Raw genomic sequence first — 20981 nt, 5'->3', positions numbered from 1 at the left:
ATATATTTTTCTTAGTGGTTAAGGTTGAGTATCCGATTGAAATCAAACGAAATCAAATCGAATTAATTAAAAATTAAATAAATCAATTTTTTTAACCAATCGAACCGATCAAATTTTTCAATAAAAATTAAACAAACTGAATTGATATTTTATTAATTAATTTAATTTTTGACCGAATTAACTAAATTTTTTAAATGTTATAAAAATTTTAATAATTAATTAAGGATTTATAAATTTATTTATTTAAAATTTATAAATTATTTTTTAGTTTGATTTATTCGGTTTAATTGAATAAAAAATTTTAAAATCGAAATCGAACCGAATTAATTGATTTTTTTAAAAAAAATAACTTAAATTCTGAAATAATCGAATTAAATTTTTTAATTCGCTGGATTATATCAGTTTATTTGATTTAATCAAATTTTTGCTTACCCTTAGTAGTTGTTTCATTGCTTGCCACATTTAACTTGATCGATCCGCTTAATACACTCATTTAATTGATTTACATAGTTCAATTAGTTCATATAACCATTATTAATTGGCTTGATCACTTAACTAACTTTATTTATTAAGTTTTTTATTTTTAAGTGTATTTTTATTTTTTAAAAATATCTTTATTTTTTATACTACAGTAGTAACTATAAGATAGTATCTACTATATAATTATAACAATTATGACCTTGTAGATATTACATTATTATAATAATTATAATACATAGCTACTATATATGTTATTATATAATTAGAGTAAAGTCCCCGGAGAATTTTTTATGTGTATGATACATAACTACTATAAAGAAAGTGTTATTATATAGCTACGACATATTTGCATGAATTTTACTTTTATTATAGCTACGACGTATTTGCATATTAAAAATTTCCTCCAAATGGAGAACACAATTATTTTATTTTTAAAAGTATCTAACATTATTACGATAATTTTATCAAAATTATTCTAATCTTAGTTAAAATTACTTTTAACATTTGGTAAAATTATTCTAATATTAATTACAATCATTGGTAAAAAAAGATAATTTATAAAAAAAAATTAGGATAAAAGGTCCTTTTGATAGTTTTTATATAGAATATTCTTTCAACAATAATAAAAAAAATTAGGAGCATCTTTTTTTTGATTTTATTTTTCTAGATTCTAAAAGCATTTATAGAATTTTGAAAAATATAGAGGTAATATTAAAAAGTAGATAAATTGGTGGGGCAAAATGAAAGTTTTCGATCTGTGAGAGAGGAGGAATCATGTCGTCTTCTTTCGGATCTGTGGACGGCGACGAGGTGGCGGCGAGGAGTTCATCGATCCCCTTCGACGACGACGAGTACCTCGGCGACGACCACCTCCTTCCCTCCCAGCGCTTCGACGCCTTTTCTTCGTTCTCCCCGGTCGCCTCTGGCGGACAAGAAACTGAGGGCGATCCGGAAGTCCCAATCGGAACTTTGGGTGTCGGAGAAGGTGGCGGAGGTGTTGGAGGATTCGCTCACTCGCCCGGGGGACTTGGGTATGGCCCTGAGGATTTCTCGTCGGCGCCGACTCCCTTCTCGGTGGAGAATCTGAATGGGGAGGGTTATGTGGAGGTAGATGAAGGTGGAGCTTTCCCCTCTGATGGGCCGATCCTGCCGCCTCCTGACGAGATGGAGCAGGAGGAGGGATTTCTTCTGCGAGAGTGGCGCCGGTGAGTCCTCCCTTCTGTTCGATCTAAGCAGATCGTTTTGTTGATTTTTCTGAAGGCTGCTTGCTATGTTTGGGTTTTCAGCTTTTTTATTGTTTTCCAAGTGTTGAGTAGGCAGTTTTTGTGCAACAATTTGATTCATCATAGAACTTCTTGTAAAACAATGGAATGATTATCAAGATATTAGTACTTTTCTGTTTAAAAGAGAGGAAGAAAACAAATATCTTGAACCAAATAATCTTGATTTCTAGATGAGTTTAAATCCTAAATAAGAAATCCATGATTCTTGATACTCCTATATGTTAAATTCAACTCGGAATTGACTTTGTAGAAACTTGTGAGTGCATATTGTCAGCAAAAAATGACATAAAAGTATCATAAACCCAACAGGCATTTAAATCCTAACTAGATTTCCTTTGCTTAAGGTGAAGCTAAACAAACCATTTTTTTTCCATGGACAAGTTTATGACTATTAAGGTTGATTAATTATGCACGCAAATTGCAATGAAAAGCAACATCCATGGCATGCTGTTGCATGAGATGTAGATAAGATTTAGAAATGTGGCACATGCATATTTTTCAGATTAGAAGCATGCCAATTGGTTGGGATTATATAGATATTAGTAGCACAAAGTCAATCTATATCTCAAGTTTTAACAGTTACATTTAGTGCTTGTAGATTATTTTTCTGGTCTTCATTTTTTTTTAAAATTTGTAATCTAGGTGCTAATGCATTATTTGGACCATCTTGAGGAACACTGTATGCACCTAATTTAGCGATATGCAAGTCAAGGTAAGCTAACTAGAAAAACATAATGAGCTCAGGCATACCTTGAGCTTAATTAGAGTTAAAATATGATTTACAGGATCTCAAATATGACTCAATAACTTGTACTTAGTTTACCTGATCTAAAATATGTTTTTTTGTTGTTTTCAGTCTTAGATGAAATTTATCATCTTTTTAAATCAAGTACAGATATCTGTATGCGTATAATGGTTAATTGTCCATATGGTTTATATAAATCATCATAATTATGTAATCCATCATCCTCACATTCTTACATGTGTTGTGTGTGTGTGTTTCAGAGAAAATAGATTATTTTCTATTAGTTTGATGTGATGTGTAAATTTGCTAAAAAAAAATCTCTTTGGTACACAAGGGAGAAAATATTTTCCTCTTCAATCCAAGCATCTCTCATTCAACCCATATAAATTGCCCGTCACCCCCTCCCTTATCAACCATCAGCCTGATTGGCCTCGTGCCCAACCAGCATACCTAAATCGATTAATTTACCAGTACACTGGCAGAGAAGAGTGATTCACTTTTTTCAAATGAGGAATCATTTTCCATTTTCAAAAAAAAAATTCTACCTTCCAAAAGAATTTTTTGCGTTGACTATGATTTTCCATTCTGCCGAGCATTGAAATCTCAGGGAATATTTTTGTGAAATAAACGTAGCCTTAGTATTAGAGGTTCTGTGGTCTTACACTTGTTTACAGTTAATATATCAGTATGAGATGTACAATTTGATCTTCCAACTATCAATCGTTGTGGATCAATTTTATGAATTTGTAAGATCTTCATGTCGAACATAAGTTAAGCTGGATTGCTAATATTGTACAGAAAGATGTTTAATACCTTAGGGCTGATGTATGTTTTTGCATTAAGAAAAGCCTATCGATTTCTTGCTATCGCATCTTTTCTTCTACTATATTTGCCTCCTCCACATTTGCCAGGCAAATTTGACAAGATTTTCTTATCGAATTCCATGCAGCCAAAATGCCATTCTTCTGGATGAGAAAGAAAAGAAGGAAAAGGAGGTGCTCACTCAAATTATTGCCGAAGCTGAAGAATTCAAGAAAGCATTTTATGAGAAAAGGAAGCTGAACCGTGAAACTAACAAGCAGCAGAACAGAGAAAGAGAGAAGGTAGACCATTGTTATTGCCTAAAACATGTATTTGATTCCAACATCATGTACTAAATAAAATTATTTTTCACTGTTAAATTTTGTTGTCAGCTTTTCTTAGCCAACCAAGAGACCTTCCATGCCGATGCGGACAAGCAGTACTGGAAAGCAATTTCAGAGCTGATCCCTCGTGAGATAGCAAATTTGGAGAAGAAGAAAGGGAAGAAAGAGCAAGAGAAGAAGCCCTCAGTCATTGTCATTCAGGGACCCAAGCCTGGCAAACCCACTGACCTTGCTCGTATGCGCCAAATTTTACTGAAACTGAAACATACTCAACCACCCCACATGATTCTCCCCCTCCACCACCACCACCACCACCACCACCACCACCACCACCTCCTCCACCAGCACCTACGACTAAAGATGGATCTGCCATTGTTTCAAATGCAAGTGCTGGAGTGAAACAAGCCTCTGCATCCGGCTCCAAAGAAACTCCTTCTGTTTCCCCTGAAGGCCAGCAGATTTAGATTAAGCACCAGATCCACTTTAAGGATGTTGTTTGCAGTTAATATCTAGGTATTTATTAATCACGACATTCTACTGTAGAACTGGAGATTGAAGCTGGGTAATTGTTAGCATATTTATATGTATGTATATGTATGTATGTATGTATGTATAAATCTTATTATAAAGGCTGTATATAAGTGTAGTGAATTCGATGTGTAAAAGTTGGGAGCATCCTTTTCCTTTATTTTGGAAGTATCAAATGCTAACAATGAGAAAAAAAAAATAAAAAAATCATGCTTTGTAATTTATGCATATGTATTCATGGTTCGTTAAATCCCTATTTCTTAGTTGGACTGAGATCATATGAGAATTTTGTGCTTCTCAGATATGGTTTGTCAGCTGAGATATAAAGGTGTTAACCCATGGAAAAATTTTCAATTTTAAATTTCAAATAAACCAAAATAATTAAGATTTAAAAAATAAAATAAAATTTCAAATTAATCAAACCGAACTTTTCGATTATTTCAATTTAATCGATATTTTACTCCAATATGTCCTCCAATAAAACCCCCATCTTAACAACAACAAAGCAGATCCACAAAGAGGAGAAACAGAATGTGTTACCTGCTTGAACACATTACAATGACATCAGTGCACAAGGGAAAAAAAAAGTCAAGCAGTCCGTTCGTTAAATGCGCTCAGAACTAGAGAATACATGTTAATTGTGACAGCATTAATAATAATTTTCTTCCACAAATCACATGGCAGAATATTAAACCACAAGTTCAAACTAAGACGAGTAGATTTTCTAACATAAATTGTCCGCACGTAGCTATGTCATGACCAAAAGTGATTTTCCTAGCATTAAATGACATTTGCCCCTTGAAAATAAAACCTGCCAGGATCCAGAAGCAGCTTCAGTTTCCTGGTTCTTTTTCTCTCTCTTTTTTTCACCCTTCTATCTAAACCACCATCTTTGAACTGCAGAGATGGGGCTGTTTAAGAAGGGGGCATAGCGATAGATATACGGATTCACGGTGCGACCAATCCTAGCCCACACACTTTGGTGATAACCAGAAGTAGCAGGAACTTGGTACATGAGCTTCAGCAGCTGCATCAACAATAGAGAGGGAATTAGTGACAGAATGGCAACAAATAATCTTATAGAAGTCTAACTGGCCACATCGCAATTTGAACTAGTCTAGATGCTAATGCCAGTTTGGAGAAGTTCCAGAAGAAAAAAAAAAGTGAATGAGATTTGTCGATTCAGTTTATATAAAAGTGGAGCATAGATATCTTTTACATATGGCTGTATGTATCAAATGTGGTTTCAGACATGCCCTCAGTTTCCATATCCACATGCTACAAGAACTATCAGAACTTGGATCCAGATACTCACCATTTCTGTGTCAACAGGTACAAATGAGTTGACAAAATTCTGAATTACTGACCAATTGCAGCGTATTGTTTTCTCGTCTCTTTTTAATACATATTTATTCAAAATTCTTTAAGTGGGCTTGTCTTTAATTATTTGTTGACTTAATTTAAATAATACTAAACTGAGATACAATTCTTACTTGGTTTTGTAGCATATTATAAGTTATTGTACTGCATATATATATATATATATATATATATATATATATATATACTACTTTAAAAAGGGAATTCTCATCCTTAAAGCACCCATAGGCAGACGTATCTCAACTACTTTATATTTTGCTACTGACATTTGTCTAATAGGTTTAATAAGGCTAGGAACTTTAAGAGACTGTCAAATCGATTTTTAGTTTATCCCTAACTTGCTATAACGGGATTCAAGGAAAGAATGCATGACTGCTCATCCATACCCTAATTTAATTAGAAGAATGACATGCCAGGGAATAGCTAACAGAAACAACCAACTTGTGCCAAATCTAATATGCCTATTCCATAGTCTCTCATTAGAACACAACAGCTGATTATCATTAAACGGAAACCTTTGCTTTCTGTATCCTTTTTAACCTCAAATTTGGATATAGGAGACACTATAAGGAGTTATCCTAAAATGACAGCTATCAAAAGACAAATTCCTTGACCACAAGCTCTAGTAGTGGTCTTAATAGTTTGGGTATAAGACACTGTAATTTCTAACTAATTTTCGTTGGCTCCATGGATCTAAAAACTCCATTCAACTCTAAGCAAGTACATGCTGAAAAAGTTTACTATAAACATAATGTCAATATCTGAATGTTTGTGGCCAACAGAACTAACCTGCCAATATATGAATGTCTGGATTATATTGCGTTGCCACCTGTATCGAGCAAAATTAGTAACTCCATCGGTAGAATTTGAAATGATTAAAACAGAAAGATGTATGGACTAACGAGAATAAAGATAAAATTAGCAGAAAGCCCAATCCAATCTCAGCATTTGAACTTAGAATAGTCAATGTAGTTCCATTTGCTTCTACCCACAGACAAGGTTCCTCCAAGTATTTCCTGTACATGAAATGAGAAAGCATTACCTCAATTTTTAAGGAATTTGCTCCAAGAAAACATCAAGAAAAATAAACATGATTTTGCATCACAGAGAAATTAGTAAAATGATGACAAAATCAACAATACAAATCCATCTGATAAAAGCATCAATAATATGTTGAAAGGCATGAAAATTATTTTGTTTGGATTCTATAGCAAAATAAGAAAGTAAAGATAAGAACTCTCAGTAAAAAATTAACCAAAGATTGGGAAAGCTTTCAAATAACATAGCTGCAAAAGAGATCGTGGAAATGTCAACAAATCCATACTACAGTTATTAGTAACAATTCATCATCATCATCTGTGGAAATTGAAGTTATTAACTGGACTTCATTCTCATCTCAAGAATTCTGTAAACTGGGCATTTTTCTCTAGCCTTAACATTAAATAGATAAGAAAATTCCTGGATGTCATATTTAAACAGAATAGTTCCATTCACCTTCACAAATTTCCCCAAGTGATTATTTGATTTGATGTTGTAATTGTTCTTTTCATTATTGTTGAACGCCAACTTTTTTTTGTTTGAGTCTGTGAAGTTTGGAGCTTCTCCCTCTCAATTTACTTGGGAGTCTTGATCTTCTATTTGAACTCCATAGTTGATTTGTGTCCTCAAATATAAGAAAAATCAATATGTTTATTCTGGATTAGTTCCTTTCCCTTTAGACTTTAGAAGTTTGTTCGGTTGTAAGGAGCGATAAGTTGAAAGATGGACAGGGATGAGAGGATGGATGAATGGATAGATCAATGGGGATTATTCTCTCCTTTACCTGTTTGTTTAGACTGATGGATGGAAGAAGTGATTCATCCATCCATTCTTCACCTATTCAATTAGAAGGATAAGTCTAAAGGACAGATAACTAAATAATTAAAAAAAAATGACAATATACCTTATATCCTCTCTTGTAACTCCAACTCTATTCAACATGTGAAACAAATATAATAAGGGAAAGATGAACCTTTATATATATTGTGTATTATCTAATATCTATAATAGATTAGTTATGAGGAAAGTTATTTATATTGTAGATTATACACACACATATATATCCACATATATAATTATTTAATGATCTTGATTCTAGCATGTTTTTGGTTCAGGCTTTGATGATAACTGGAAAATTGAGGAAGAAAATGCAATTAATGGACGATAGTGAGACTAAGGGGTTTAACTTTGACCAACCCAATTAACATTGACTGGGAACACTACTATTATAGAATTGAATGCTAAAGTATGCATGCAATTACGAATTGAAAATAATTGAGGAATTCAGCAGTGTCATTGTGATTAAAATTGATTTCTTATTCTCAGAAATCATACACACTCAAGCTGGCTTGCCAATTTCAAAAAAATCATGCCTCATCACAGCCAGCATCCAGGAACTGGCAGATAAAAGGTTATTAGGTTAATTAAGAAGGCTAGAAGGTATAATAAATAGGAACAATATTTTTAATCATCCATCATTTCTCTGTTCCACCTGATTTAGTCATACACACACTCAAGCTGGCTTGCCAATTTCAAAAAAATCATGCCTCATCACAGCCAGCATCTAGGAACTGGCAGATAAAAGGTTATTAGGTTAATTAAGAAGGCTAGAAGGTATAATAAATAGGAACAATATTTTTTTTAATCATCCATCATTTCTCTGTTCCACCTGACTTAGTCAGGTGAAAGATGAAGGATAAATCAATATCTTTATCCTTCAACTAATGGTTCCTCCTTAAAAATGAATCTGTTGACCGTATAGATAGGTCCATCCATCCACCTATCCATCCAGCCTTCAATGTCCAAACAAGTATGCCCTTAGTATTAATTAGCTTCAATACTATCATTAATGGCACCTGAGAACACTATTGTATCTGACTATAAGTGGAGTTGATTGGATGTAGAGTGATCTATACCTCTTAACTGAAGGTGCTTCTCTAATAATTATTTGATTCATGTTTAGCTTCAACACATGCCTCTCTATTAACTATTTGAGTCATGTTTACCTTCAACACCTGCTACTACCTTATGATTATTGTTAGATACATGTTGGAGAGTGTTCAATAGGTTTTTCACACAAAATGCTAGGTAGTGTAGTGTTTATATGTATGGAGATCAAACATTCAACATGCATATATCTTACATTAATACAGAAACTGTATTAACAAGCCATAAGGGGTGAGTGTTGCAGTGTTGTTTATTCATTCAGCAATAAGTTATTCCAAACAAATTTATGTTCAATAAGATGCTCCAACATCTGGATATATTCATACTTCCACAGTATTATATTTAATAAAGACACTGGATCTTGGTTTACTGATTTATTTAAAACACTTCCATCATGCAAAATTTATATATACATTAGCCTTCACTTCATGATTTTCTTTAACACCAACAAATTATAAGGGTAACATTGTTTATCTGGAACTTCAGGCCAATCCAAAAGACATGCTAAACTTCAGGGCCTGTAGTAAAATTAGTGCATGGAAAATTGTTAAAGCAACACAACACTCAATAGCATAGCTTCTGGCAACCGCCAATGAATGATCAATGACTGTGTCAAGCCATTCTCTTCTGTCATTACTCGTTATTACTTTTCCCACGCCTTCTTTGGATTGAAATTCACTAACTGATGGAATGATTATAGATCAGCCCAAAATCATCAGTCCATTAAATTATGTTAATATTGGTCTGAGAATTGAAACCTCAAAAAAGTCTGCCCATGAACCAAATCGCTACCTCTAGCACACATGAATTTTTGGTAGATCATTTAAGAACATAAAACTATTCTTGATTTCATTAGAATTTAAAATGTAGTCAAACGAATTTTACTTACCTGTATAAAGAAGAGCGTGCAAAGTTACGTCTGAGGAATTTTGCCACATGCTCAAGTGACCAACAACATACAGGGATGAGAGCAACTGTTCAGCAAATTAGCATCAGCAATGCCAATAATCAATAATATGCCATGATGATGTGGTAGCACGGATTTAGAAGTTCAATGAGAATTTGCAGAATAACTCACATTTAAAGTGTAGTTGAGATGTAACAAGTGTAACACAATATATTAAATGGACAAAATCTTTTGATCCAATCAAAGTCTGAAACCATGTTTGGATAGCAGGAAGATTCCAAGCCCTTGGTTTCTGTAAAAAATATATACAATAAGTTTAAAAAAGAGAGCATATAGCATGTACCTGTCAAATGCAAACTACCATGATCCACCAAGAAAACAAACTAAATCTAGACACAGTTTTAAATCATGAATGACTATTAATTAAACCTTACCCCATAGAGAGTGTAGAGTGAATAAATTGAGGAGCATGCAGTACCAAGCAAAGACAAACGATATGCTTTGTTTGAAAGATTTCTTGGTACAACTGGAAGCATTCCAAGCACAGCAACCCCTAAAACCTGGTATAAGTATGGAAATCGAGAACGATCATATAGCATGTGAGTTAAAGCATCGAAAGTCTGAAAGAATATGCACACTAAAACAGAGAAGCACAATTTTGCTTTAAAAAAAGGTGTATGTGAAAGAAGAAGAGCTAGTGTTTAAGCCCGACCTAAAGGACCCAAGACTAAAAAAAATAGCCTTCAGGGGGCATACGTATTTTGACATAATTAGATGGATGCTAACTTCCGATAAACATGAAATCTTTGTGCATTGTTTTAAAAAGCTTCCACATAAGCCACTTATGCAACTGCAAACATTTTTTAGTAAAGAACCACATTGCATTTGCTTATGGATGTGTAAAAATGGACACTAAATGCTTTAACAGCCATGTCCAAAATAATAAATGATTTCATCAAACAATTTTACCAAATAAAGAAACATAATATATATGTATTATGTACTATGTAGGTTAACATATAAGTCTACTTTTACATTAACTTTGTCAATTAATTAACGTGCAGTATTCTATGTTATGTATTTTGCATTATTTGTATTATTTAGATATGATATATGTATTTCTTGTCATATTTATTGCTTAGCTCCACGAATGTGATATGTCAGATAGTAGATGTAACTCATTTTATGGAAAAAGAGAATGGAATGTTCCACCACTAATTTCGTTTCCCAATTGGCATGGCGACCTAGATCAGAAAAGACTAATTTAATGAAAACATTTGATGAAGATTTCATGTAAGATTCAGTATATTAATTTATGTATAAATTATAAATTATCATCAATGGCATTATCTTGGACAAGTATGAAATATTTGCCATCCCTAGAGCCACAGGACTCGAATTAGCTGTATTTATCCAATGATAGATTGGCTTGTTTCCCAAAAATCTATTTAACTAATTTGACATTGATTCAATAGAACATCATTTTCCACTTGGTATGATATGATACTATGAAGCCTGAAAATAAATGCTAAAGGAGACCCATAAGATAGCATGAAAAACTAGAAAGATGCTTACCAATTCTTGTCAATCAAATATTACAAGAAGATTAACTACATAGGGAGAGGAGTTACTCTATACCCAAGCATTGAGAGCAAAATGTATAGATCGTTGATCTAGCCTCAATGAGTTAGCATTCCTGCCTGTTGATGCAGCTGTTCCAGTAGTTCCACCACTAGAACCTATGACAACAAATTGAGTTTAAAGGTTCTTTCCCTCTCTAAAAGATGCTTTATAAGCATCTGTCAAATATATAGTCTGTGTTGGAGCATATTCCCTAGAATAAGCAATGAAAAGACTTTTGGATTCAAACCCACCTGGATTTTGTGGCCTCACATTTCGAGCACTTGACTGTGAGGAGTGTCTTTCTGATGCTCTTGATGACTCTGTTGTTTGTGCTGAAGGTTTCTCTGATGCTCTTGCTGACTGAGAAGAACTAGTTGAAGCCATTGCCTCCACAACAAGCTCAGGATCCTAGAAGGTTTGATAAATTATCAAAACTCATAGGCATACTTGGATTGCCTTCTTGGGAACCTTCAGCATTACTAACAACTTGGAGGAACTAAAAGCAGCCAAAAGCATGGCAATAGACAAATAACAACAAACAATACTACAGAAATTCAAAATTATTTTAAAAAATGGAGAAATTTAATCATTTGAATGAACAATGTTTCAATTTAGAAAACAAAAAAAATCCATAAAATTTTCATGTATCAAAAGACCATAAGATTGTACAAAAAATCTAGCATCATCAGTAAAGATATGAGAAAATAAAAAGCAATCAAACCAAGGTAATAAGTAAATAGCTTAACTAGACCAGATTCTTGAAGTTACTAATCTGGAAGTTTGGCAGAGAAATGTGATGATTACGCAAACAAATTAAGAACGTATGTTTGTAACAATATTCAATCTTGCTTTGGCAAACTTAGACAACCAACTAACTTTGACAATTATATAGGTCAATGATAGAAATCAATGAAGCATACAACTGGCATCACTTGTGGTTAGTGTTTGACAAACTATAACCGAGATGGTGGGTGTTTGAAAGAAAGGTCAAATTAAACTCAGTCTTAAATTATCTAGTCTCATATTTACCTAGTCTAATTCTTATCTCTAGTCTTAAAGAATATGTCTTCTTACAATGAAGCAATGAGTTGTAGTTCCACTACATTAGTAATAATACAGCAATAATTTTCCTCTCAAGTCCATCAAAGTAAAAAAGTAATATGAAAGAGAGTGTAAACCTAAAAACTTGCTCAAAGACACACATATGCATCTAGATTAGCTTTGGGAGGCAAACAGAAGGGAGCAATTAATGCCAGCATCAAGTGAATAATGTATGACTGTTCTGTGTCATTCTTTACTTCCAAATGTCTAGCTGTGTGACCACACATACAATTCTTAGTATATCCATGTACATGAGAGATGGGAAGGTTAGAAAATGGAAGGATACTAAATATTAAAAGGTACCATTTATTTAGATACTGGTTTATGGAAGTTTGAATCAAATCAAGTGAATTCTGTCACGATACGGTCGGTAGGTTGACATCATAGTATCTCTCTTAGCCAAAATCTCTGATCTCCAAAAAGCATCAACGATGCATCATGAGAGATGAGTCAACAAGGTATTCTATTTGCATAGAAAGCAGATATGTAATTATTATAAAGGCCTAAATGCATGATACTTCTGGAATTTAAGGTCTAGGCAAGGTTAAAGTCCTAGTCATCCCTTTGCACCATCCCTTTGCATAGCAAAGAGTCTATTTTCATGATTTGAACCATATTTCGCCAGTCACAATAATGGAGCAACCTTTTATAGCTCCAACCCACATTATTGCTCTGAGATATTGCACAAAAAGGAAATTCCATATGCAATCAATTAACAATTTCATATTCCTAAGCTGAAGCTCAACTTCAGATAGAGGTTCCTCCAAGATAGGGGAAAAAAAAGCATCGCATCAACAGAAATGAACTTGATATCCAAGAGAATATGTTCAAGATCATTCAAAAGTTAACAGATTTATACATCCATGTTCAATTTCAACAAACATAAGGAAGAAAAACATGTGAAACATATGTAACTGAAGATTTCTGAGAATAATTATGGTGATTAAATATATAATTAGAGGTGAAAGAAGTTTTATGAGAAGCAATTTGATTTTTTTTTTCTTCTGAAAATCCTATACGAAATTCATTTAAAAATAGCATCAAAGGAAAGATATTGGGGTAACAGTGTACTATTAATCTCATAATAACCATTAGAACTTCAACGGTTTTTTTCATCCTGAGGATGTGGGTCATAGTCTAGCTGAACTTATCAGCCTAACATCTTAAGCACCACCTCTCCCCAGCAATTCAATTGGATAAGCCTGTGCAACTCTTCCATAACTCAAAATTGGCCTTCATTTTAGAAAAAGATAACTAAGCCATTTTTAATTTAGGGAGATTGAATACACCCAATGAAGCTCTACTTGTCATAGCGATATTGTATGACAAAATTAATTTCATTTGACAAATTTGTTCTACAGGGGGCAAATAAAAAAATCACGGTATCAACAGAACCTACGTTATAAAGATACGGGGCATTGGAAATCATAGACTTTGGTTGAATCAGCCTCAAAAGTGGCATTATCAACCCAAAGTCTAGAAAAAAAGAGTAACGAAATCATGAATAGTTTCCTTCCCAATCTTAGTGCACTTTTTTGAAAGGGAAATCTGCACTGGATGGATTTATGAGGCATATAAGCTGCTTGACATAAGTTCTGAGAAAGAAGAAGATGGAATAATGATAAAGTGGATAAGAAAAGACTTCTGATAGTTTTGGAAGGGAATTCACATCCAGAATTATAGAGGCTAGCTCAAATGCCATTTAACTTATTTTAATATTTTTGCTAGGCTGACGAAGAATATGTGACAAACATAAAGACCTTCGGCTATTGAGGATAGAGAAATCAATTGTACTGGTCAAGAAACATATTGGATAAAGTTAATTCAAGAATAATTCAGAACCATTTTCTCAAGAAAGTTGGCTTAGTAACTTGTTCAGTTGAACCATTAGCTTACAATGTTTAAAATCAAGTTTATGTTAGTCTACTAACATAATCTTATAAAAACCCTCCCTCCATTGGCCCACAGAATATATAATGTGAGATTAAACTAACGAGTAATGCATGCACTTTGCTCTGTTTACAAAACTGGCAATGAATCATCACTGCTTATCCAAATACAACACAAATCTTCCACCATCTTTGCTCTCTCATTTGATGGGGAACCAAAACTTTGTCAAGAGACGAAATTGGTATATGCACAAGGACAAAGAAAGGCAACTATCAAACAGATGGAACTCATGATGTTTAAAAACAGGTTTGTTTGAACCATCTTTTTAGTTATGTCACCAGGTAAGTGCTCTACTGATTTCCTACCTCTTGAATTGAATTTCAGCTGCAAACTTTACCCGAGAAAAATACTTTAAAGGTTCACCAAACCACATCAAAACTAAAACGCAAAGTTCAATTAGAATAAAGTAAAGATACAACAAAATCATGTTCGTATACGAAAATTTTGTCTTGACAGACCAAAAACAATGAGATGACATTAAAAAGGACCAAATTTGGGCAAAAATTGAGCATTCATACAAGAGACCATATGTCAATGTCGAACGCGAACAAGTTGAAGCGCATAGTTTGCAAAAAGAAAACAAAACAGTATAGAATTCAAACACTAGTACGTCAACTTCATAATCAATCTCTCCGAGCATTCAAACCAATCAGATCATGAAAAGAACCAAACTATGGCACACGCTAGACATCAGGATCCGAGAATTAGGAGGCGACGACAGTCCAAAAACTAAGGGCAAAAAAAAAAAAAAAGGGAAGCAGCAAAAAAGAGCAAGAGATAGGTGAGACGCACGATGAAACGCTGATAGAACTTGTGCTTGAAGTGGTCAACGACGTCAGATCGAGAGGCCATGTGAGGCGGAATCAAGATATTGGACCAGTACTCCGCCCATCGGGGATCCCCCTCGTAGTCGTACGACGCCGCCGCCGCGATCCTCTTCAGCCGCTGCGGATCTTGCTCCTCTCCCATAGTCGCCCACCTGCCAGCAGATCCGAGCCCTCTTCTTCGTCGCCCTCTTGTCCGCGAGGGAGGACTTCGCGGAGGGCGATAAGCGATCGATCGATTGAGCGGCGATGACGGATGAAGCGATCGAGAATGCGCTGGGAGCTTACTTTTTGTAGCGATGGTCGGCCAATCTAAAGAGAGACCGGTCAGATCAGATCAGATGCTGCATCCATAATCAGTCCGGTCCGGTCCAACCAAGCACGACTTTTAAAGAGGGAGGGAGCGTTGCAATGAAAATATTCTTTAAAATACTATACCTTAAACTCTAAATCCTAAACACTATATCCTAAATTATAACATAAATTTAAAAAATTATATTAAATAATCATAGCTTGTGCAACATAAAATTTGCATATAAATATAAATTCTTATATATATATATATATATATATATATATATATATATATATATATTCCATGATACCTTTTTAGAAAAAAAATCATAAAGTTTTGAGTTAAAAAATGAAAATAAAATAGATTAATTTTATAAAACTAAGAATATTTTGGATAAGTAAGAGAAAATTCAAAAAAAAAAAAAAGGAGTTGTTTTGGGAACCTTGAAATCATTTTGGAGGAGTTGCTAGATTGGCAAGACACATTTCGAGTTCTTCACGGTCTAAGGTATTTGCGAATTTTAAAGGGGAAATTTAGCTCCAAGGTTTATCTATTTTTTGTATAAATTATAAAAAATATCAAAAATTTTATTATAAACATCTTCTCTTTTATCATTTTCTACTACATTTAATTTATTGTTGTATCAATATATCTTACCAAAATAATCAGAGTTTAAGCTTCTGAAATTGATCATCATGAGAATATTTAAACATCTTTTTCTTATGCAAAAAAAAGTAAAATCGCCACCCCAACGGCCCCACACGATCGATTCCACGACCATTTGTGAAAAGGTAAATCGAGAAACTGCAATTAATCACGACAGAAAAGGATATTACTCGGCTTCGCCGAGATTCGAACATCTTATAATCATAAGAAAAGAATTCAATGCTGTCACGAATTTTGTGTGATCATGCAACACAGTTTTGGCTCTTCTACTCTTTGAGTTTGAGTTTATTCAAAGATGAAAATTTTAATTTCAATATCTGAATTACATTGTTGAAGTAATTACATCAAGAATTTAACAGATGTATAGACAATGACTGAGGGGGAAAAAAGTGTACCGCAGAATTCTCCTCGATATGTTTTATCTCGTTCGAGTATGCTCGATGTCTTCATCTTCGTCTTCTTCGCTGCCGAATCCCATCCTCTGAAACATTCTGATTTCTTCAGATTTTGGTGAATCAAAGCTCTCACTGTGGCCTGGTGGCACACCATTGTTTATGTCTAATTCAGTCAAGTTATCGAGAGCTCTCACCACCTAAACAAACCATGAGGCAATGATCAAGTCTTCCGCGAAAGATAAGACAGAAGACCGCGAAAACAATTAACTTTGTTCGACCTTTCGATATAAGCGAAAGAACAGGAAAGGCATAAAGACTAGTGTAGACACTATATATCTTTGAAGATTAACTGAAAGGAAGTAGATCACTTGGCTGTAGAATGTAGTGCTTGGATTTTACCTGAGTCATCCGAGGCCTCATGGTAGAAGAATGACGAATGCACACAGCTGCTACCTCAATGATATGAAGCATCTCGTCGCGGTCATAGTTCCCGTTGAGCCTTGGATCTGGTAGGCGTCTAAAATCTCCATTTTCAAGAGCTTGGATTAGCAACGGTCGAGCCTGGATGAGATAGCAGTCAATTTCCATCTCTTGATACATTTCAAATGAATCTTTCCAAACCACAGCTAGCATTTCAGCAACGCGATTCTTAAGCTTAAAAACAGGAAAAAAGTATTGCATAAGTTCGTATGTCGAAAGAATGTTCAACCAAATAATCGCACTTCACGGCAAGGGTGAGTCTTGGAGTGATCATAAAGTTGTGCCTGGCATTCAAGATTCCTGTTTGATTACAGTAACATTAACTATTCATCCTATGTAGATGATTGCTCGATGATTCGTGCATCTCTGGGCTTATTTTAGATGCATCTCTTTGAAAAACACGATCGCAAAACCTTCATCTAATGGTTCCTTGAAGCCCCCAAAAGTACTCTAAACCAATAATGGTATGACCATAGAATGAAGAAAATACATTGGAAGTCAAACTTTCCGATAACTTTGATTACGATCGTGTAAATTTTCATGCTTATAAACCTTTCTAAACCAAGAGATCTCAGAATTTTGTCAATATGATGACTAGTGAGATTTGAAGAGGAGAATCATAACCCACACAGCACATACACGAGCTGAGTATCAAGGTTTTGATATTTACTCAGATTATACATATCGAACTAACTGCGTTAAGCACAAAGGCTAGGGAAGGAAATTGAGCATAAAAGTCTTTTCAACCAAGACAAGTAGAATCTCAATGTGTTCTGCAAAAGACCGAAGGCGAAACTTGAAAGTCCTGATCCAATGCTTACTTGGGTTACTGAACCTAGATTCACTAGTGCTTAGGTGAAGTAGGCGGTCATTATTTTCTAGAAATCTGAGATAAATATGGAATGAACAGCTAGAAATTGAATTGTTTTGCTAGGGCCACCAACATATAAACTCACTCTTTTTCACGTGTGCTTAGTGCGAACAATACGAGCTAATCAAAGGAACAAGAATGATGATAAAATGAAAAGGCAAGCTCAATGTGATGAACAGAATGCAAAGAAATAGAAGAGCAACTGAAGTCTGGAACAGAGGGAAGGATTTTCAGAAAGTAATTGGAGTTTCCACCTAATTTTTTCAGCATGTAAAGTACAAAGGAAAAAAAAGGGAAATGTGACATAATCTAGTACATTATGAGCAAGTTTATGGAATCCTACCTCATACAGCTCGACAATTGATTCTTTTACCATCATCTAGATCACAACCTATAAACTTTACACACAAAAAATGACACAAAAAGGACGTATTTTATTGCAACAAACAAATGATATTTATCTCCTTAATTCAACATGCAATGCAGTTAAAGAAATCAGTCCAGATTGCAGTTAGAGAGCCTACCCATTCAGCAAGACACTCGTCTCCCAAAGGTTGAGACGAATCAACAGGCTTCCGTCCTGTAATGAGTTCCAAAAGAACCACCCCAAATGAATATACATCAGACTTAGCAGTTAACTTTCCACTCGTTGCATACTCTGGAGCCAAGTATCTGCAAAGGCAATGCATAGTAAGTTTTACGAAAGATAGTCAGTCTCATTGAATAATATCGAAATTTCATATTGTCTTCTACCCAAAAGTCCCCATTACACGTGTGGACACGTGTGAGTTTCCATCCATGGCTGACCTTGCAAGACCGAAGTCAGAAACCTAATATATCAGAATAAATCAGTTGCAATTCAAAGTTCTGGCAGTTTCAGTGCACCAAACAAGATGTATGGTAACCTTAGCCTCAAAGTTGTAATCTAATAAAATGTTTGAGGACTTGATATCTCTGTGAATTATCCGAGGTTGACCTGATACAAGAAATAAAATTGACAAAAATTTCCGATTTAGTGTATGATTTTTTCAAGTCAACAAAGCCTAGCAGAACAAGAAAGGAAATTAGAGATTACAATCCTCATGAAGGTATGCTATTCCACGAGCTGTCCCTGCAGCAACCTTAACCCTCTTGGCCCATTGCATTACTGGTCTTCCTTTCCCTGCGAAAGCAATGCCAGATACGAATACATGTATAACTAAATACAGTTTGATGGGTAGGCTTCAAAGACCTGTGCAAATTAACTTGGTCCTCAGAAAAAAAAGGTTAACGGTGAAGAATAAAAATCATTACTCACCATGGAGATGGTAATAAAGAGTTTTATTGGGCACATAATCATAGACGAGTAATCTCTGATTCTCTGACACACAGTATCCTACAAGAGAAACCAAATGGCGATGGTGTGCACGACTGATAGTTCCAACTTCAGCTCTGAAATGGCGCTCTCCTTGTGTGCCACTAACTTTAAGCTTCTTCACAGCCACTTCTCTTCCATCCGTTAAGTATCCTTTGTATACACAACCAGATCCACCTTCACCTAAAAGGTTCTGATGTGAGAAGTTATCTGTAATCATTGATAGCTCGTCCAATGTAAACCATGATTTTGTATGTCCTAACCCCGACTCAGATTGTGAGAAAGGGATTCCAGAACTCCCTTCAGAACCATGCCTTACAGGAGGATATGGTGGAGATCTTGCATGAGGGTATATATCTAAAGGGAGAAGACAAAGTTAGGTTACTAATCCAAATGCTGATTCATAATGGTGGAATAGGTCTAGGAGTTAAGAGAATCTAATTTTAGATTTGCAAATAGCACATCTTTACTTAAGCTTGCTGATTCATGAATCAATAAGATATGGAAAATACACCTTACCTGATGTAAGTGTAGACACTGATGGTGCCGCAGCGATATCTCCGCCATGACTGATAGGTGGGAGTGGCTTCTTACGCTTTTTCACAAGCCACACAGCCGCTCCGACAAAACCAAGCATCACAAAACCTGCAACAACAGCGAATGTAGCAACAGTTGCAGTAGTACCCATTGTGCTTCTTGAGGAGCCATTGTTCAAAGGTTGGCGATGCACTGAGGGTCTAGATGGAGGTGGAGGCTGTGATGGTGGCCTTCGAACATGCGGGGGAGGATTGGTATTATATGGAACAGGAGAGGGAATTTCGGGCGGTGGTGAAGAACTAGGAGGGGGAGGTGGTGGTGGAACAAAGGATCGCGGCGGTGGGGGTGGCGACCGGTAATAGATTGGCATCATAGGAGGAATAAAAGCTGGTGGAGCTGGCAAAGGCTGTGGCGGTGGCGGAACAGCAATTGCTGGTGAAAGAGGTGTTGAAACAGAATGACATGGTGGTGAAGAATGGCCGTCAAGTGGAGCACTCCGTGGTTGAGAAGCTGGTGAGGATGAAGCTGGAGACGGTGGCGAGAGGGGAGGGGATGAAGGTGGATCCGCTCTGGCAGAAGGAGCCGGCAACTTGGGGCTGTAATACCCACTTCGAAGAGATGGTGGCGATGAGAGGGCATCTCGTGGCGGCGGTGGCGGCGATGTGTAGTAGAAAGCTTCCATCTTTTGCTTCCTCTGGATAGCCCTCGCAGCCACCAGTCTCCTTCAAGAAAGCTCGCAAGATCACCTGCATCACAGAGCCACCATTTCCCAGGGCTTCAATCGCCGAGAACTCTTCAAATCCAAGATAGAATTCCTTCACATCTCCACGGACGCTGCAGCTGCTTCAATTCACATATCCACGAACCACAATCGATGAACTGCTACACCAATGCAGTCCTCCAAACCAACTGAAAAAGCACAGATTTCGGAGGACTGCCAGATGATTCCACTAATAAGAGCACTTAAAATTCCTGTCCTTTCAGAAACCTGATTTCCGCCCCAAAAAGTGAACGCCCATTGGCACGACCAACAGCCCGGAAGAAAAATACGACCATTTCTGGACGATACGAGATTAACGGAACAGATTATCCCACAAAGATTCAAGCTTTTGCCCTAGAAACACATCAAGATTCAACCTTCAACGAAAGACGTATCTCTAAGCACGGAGGCGTACCAGATTGGGATCAGCACAAAGCTCAATCTCACAATGCGAGAACCTACCGCTGCAAGCAAAGCAGCCCGGCGGAAGAAGAATAAGCCGCAGGGAAGAACAGGAACGAGAAATACTGGAGACTTGAGTACCCTACCCAGCTTTGCGACCCGTCCTGGCAGCACTGAATCGGAAGGTGGAGGACGACTTTGACGCAATTTCAATATATGAGTTTGGATTTCGGGGGCGATGGACTGGGGGACGCAGATTCAACTGGCAGT

At 35.7% G+C, this 20981-nt stretch overlaps 2 protein-coding genes and 1 pseudogene across 2 annotated transcripts; 1 reads left to right on the top strand and 2 right to left on the bottom strand.

The window, feature by feature from the left end:
• Nucleotides 1-1245: 1245 nt before the first annotated feature.
• Nucleotides 1246-4373, top strand: LOC141835758 (clathrin light chain 1-like; annotated as a pseudogene).
• A 387-nt stretch (nt 4374-4760) lies between these two features.
• Nucleotides 4761-15209, bottom strand: LOC141835716 (uncharacterized). Its single transcript, XM_074723090.1, has 9 exons — nt 14920-15209; nt 11328-11484; nt 11092-11192; nt 9888-10013; nt 9625-9745; nt 9436-9520; nt 6464-6577; nt 6351-6390; nt 4761-5208 (listed from the first exon to the last, which is right to left on the bottom strand). The coding sequence occupies exons 1-9, from the start codon at nt 15094-15096 to the stop codon at nt 5056-5058; spliced, it is 1074 nt and encodes a 357-aa protein (XP_074579191.1). The 5' UTR covers nt 15097-15209; the 3' UTR covers nt 4761-5055.
• A 975-nt stretch (nt 15210-16184) lies between these two features.
• LOC141835715 (proline-rich receptor-like protein kinase PERK8) lies at nt 16185-20779 on the bottom strand. Its single transcript, XM_074723089.1, has 8 exons — nt 19532-20779; nt 18956-19369; nt 18734-18820; nt 18564-18634; nt 18412-18488; nt 18183-18330; nt 16707-16868; nt 16185-16504 (listed from the first exon to the last, which is right to left on the bottom strand). The coding sequence occupies exons 1-8, from the start codon at nt 20229-20231 to the stop codon at nt 16331-16333; spliced, it is 1833 nt and encodes a 610-aa protein (XP_074579190.1). The 5' UTR covers nt 20232-20779; the 3' UTR covers nt 16185-16330.
• Nucleotides 20780-20981: the final 202 nt, after the last annotated feature.

This window comes from Curcuma longa, chromosome 10, assembly GCF_044706935.1.
Source record: "Curcuma longa cultivar G26 ecotype Majalengka, Jawa Barat chromosome 10, ITB_CL_G26_1.1, whole genome shotgun sequence".
Taxonomy (NCBI): Eukaryota; Viridiplantae; Streptophyta; class Magnoliopsida; order Zingiberales; family Zingiberaceae; genus Curcuma; species Curcuma longa.
This window is presented reverse-complemented; position numbering and strand designations above follow the sequence as displayed.

What these genes read in the sequence shown, in the direction of transcription:
- LOC141835715 (XM_074723089.1), bottom strand. Translation starts at nt 20,231, where the DNA reads ATGGAAGCTTTCTACTACACATCGCCGCCACCGCCGCCACGAGATGCC. An exon ending in ATTACAACTTTGAGGCTAAG is followed by an intron (nt 18,489 to 18,563) that starts GTTACCATACAT and finishes CTGATATATTAG; the next exon opens with GTTTCTGACTTCGGTCTTGC. An exon ending in CGTGTAATGGGGACTTTTGG is followed by an intron (nt 18,331 to 18,411) that starts GTAGAAGACAAT and finishes TTGCCTTTGCAG; the next exon opens with ATACTTGGCTCCAGAGTATG.
- LOC141835716 (XM_074723090.1), bottom strand. Translation starts at nt 15,096, where the DNA reads ATGGGAGAGGAGCAAGATCCGCAGCGGCTGAAGAGGATCGCGGCGGCG. An exon ending in TGTGAGGCCACAAAATCCAG is followed by an intron (nt 11,193 to 11,327) that starts GTGGGTTTGAAT and finishes TTGTTGTCATAG; the next exon opens with GTTCTAGTGGTGGAACTACT. An exon ending in AGACATTCATATATTGGCAG is followed by an intron (nt 5,209 to 6,350) that starts GTTAGTTCTGTT and finishes TTGTTGATGCAG; the next exon opens with CTGCTGAAGCTCATGTACCA.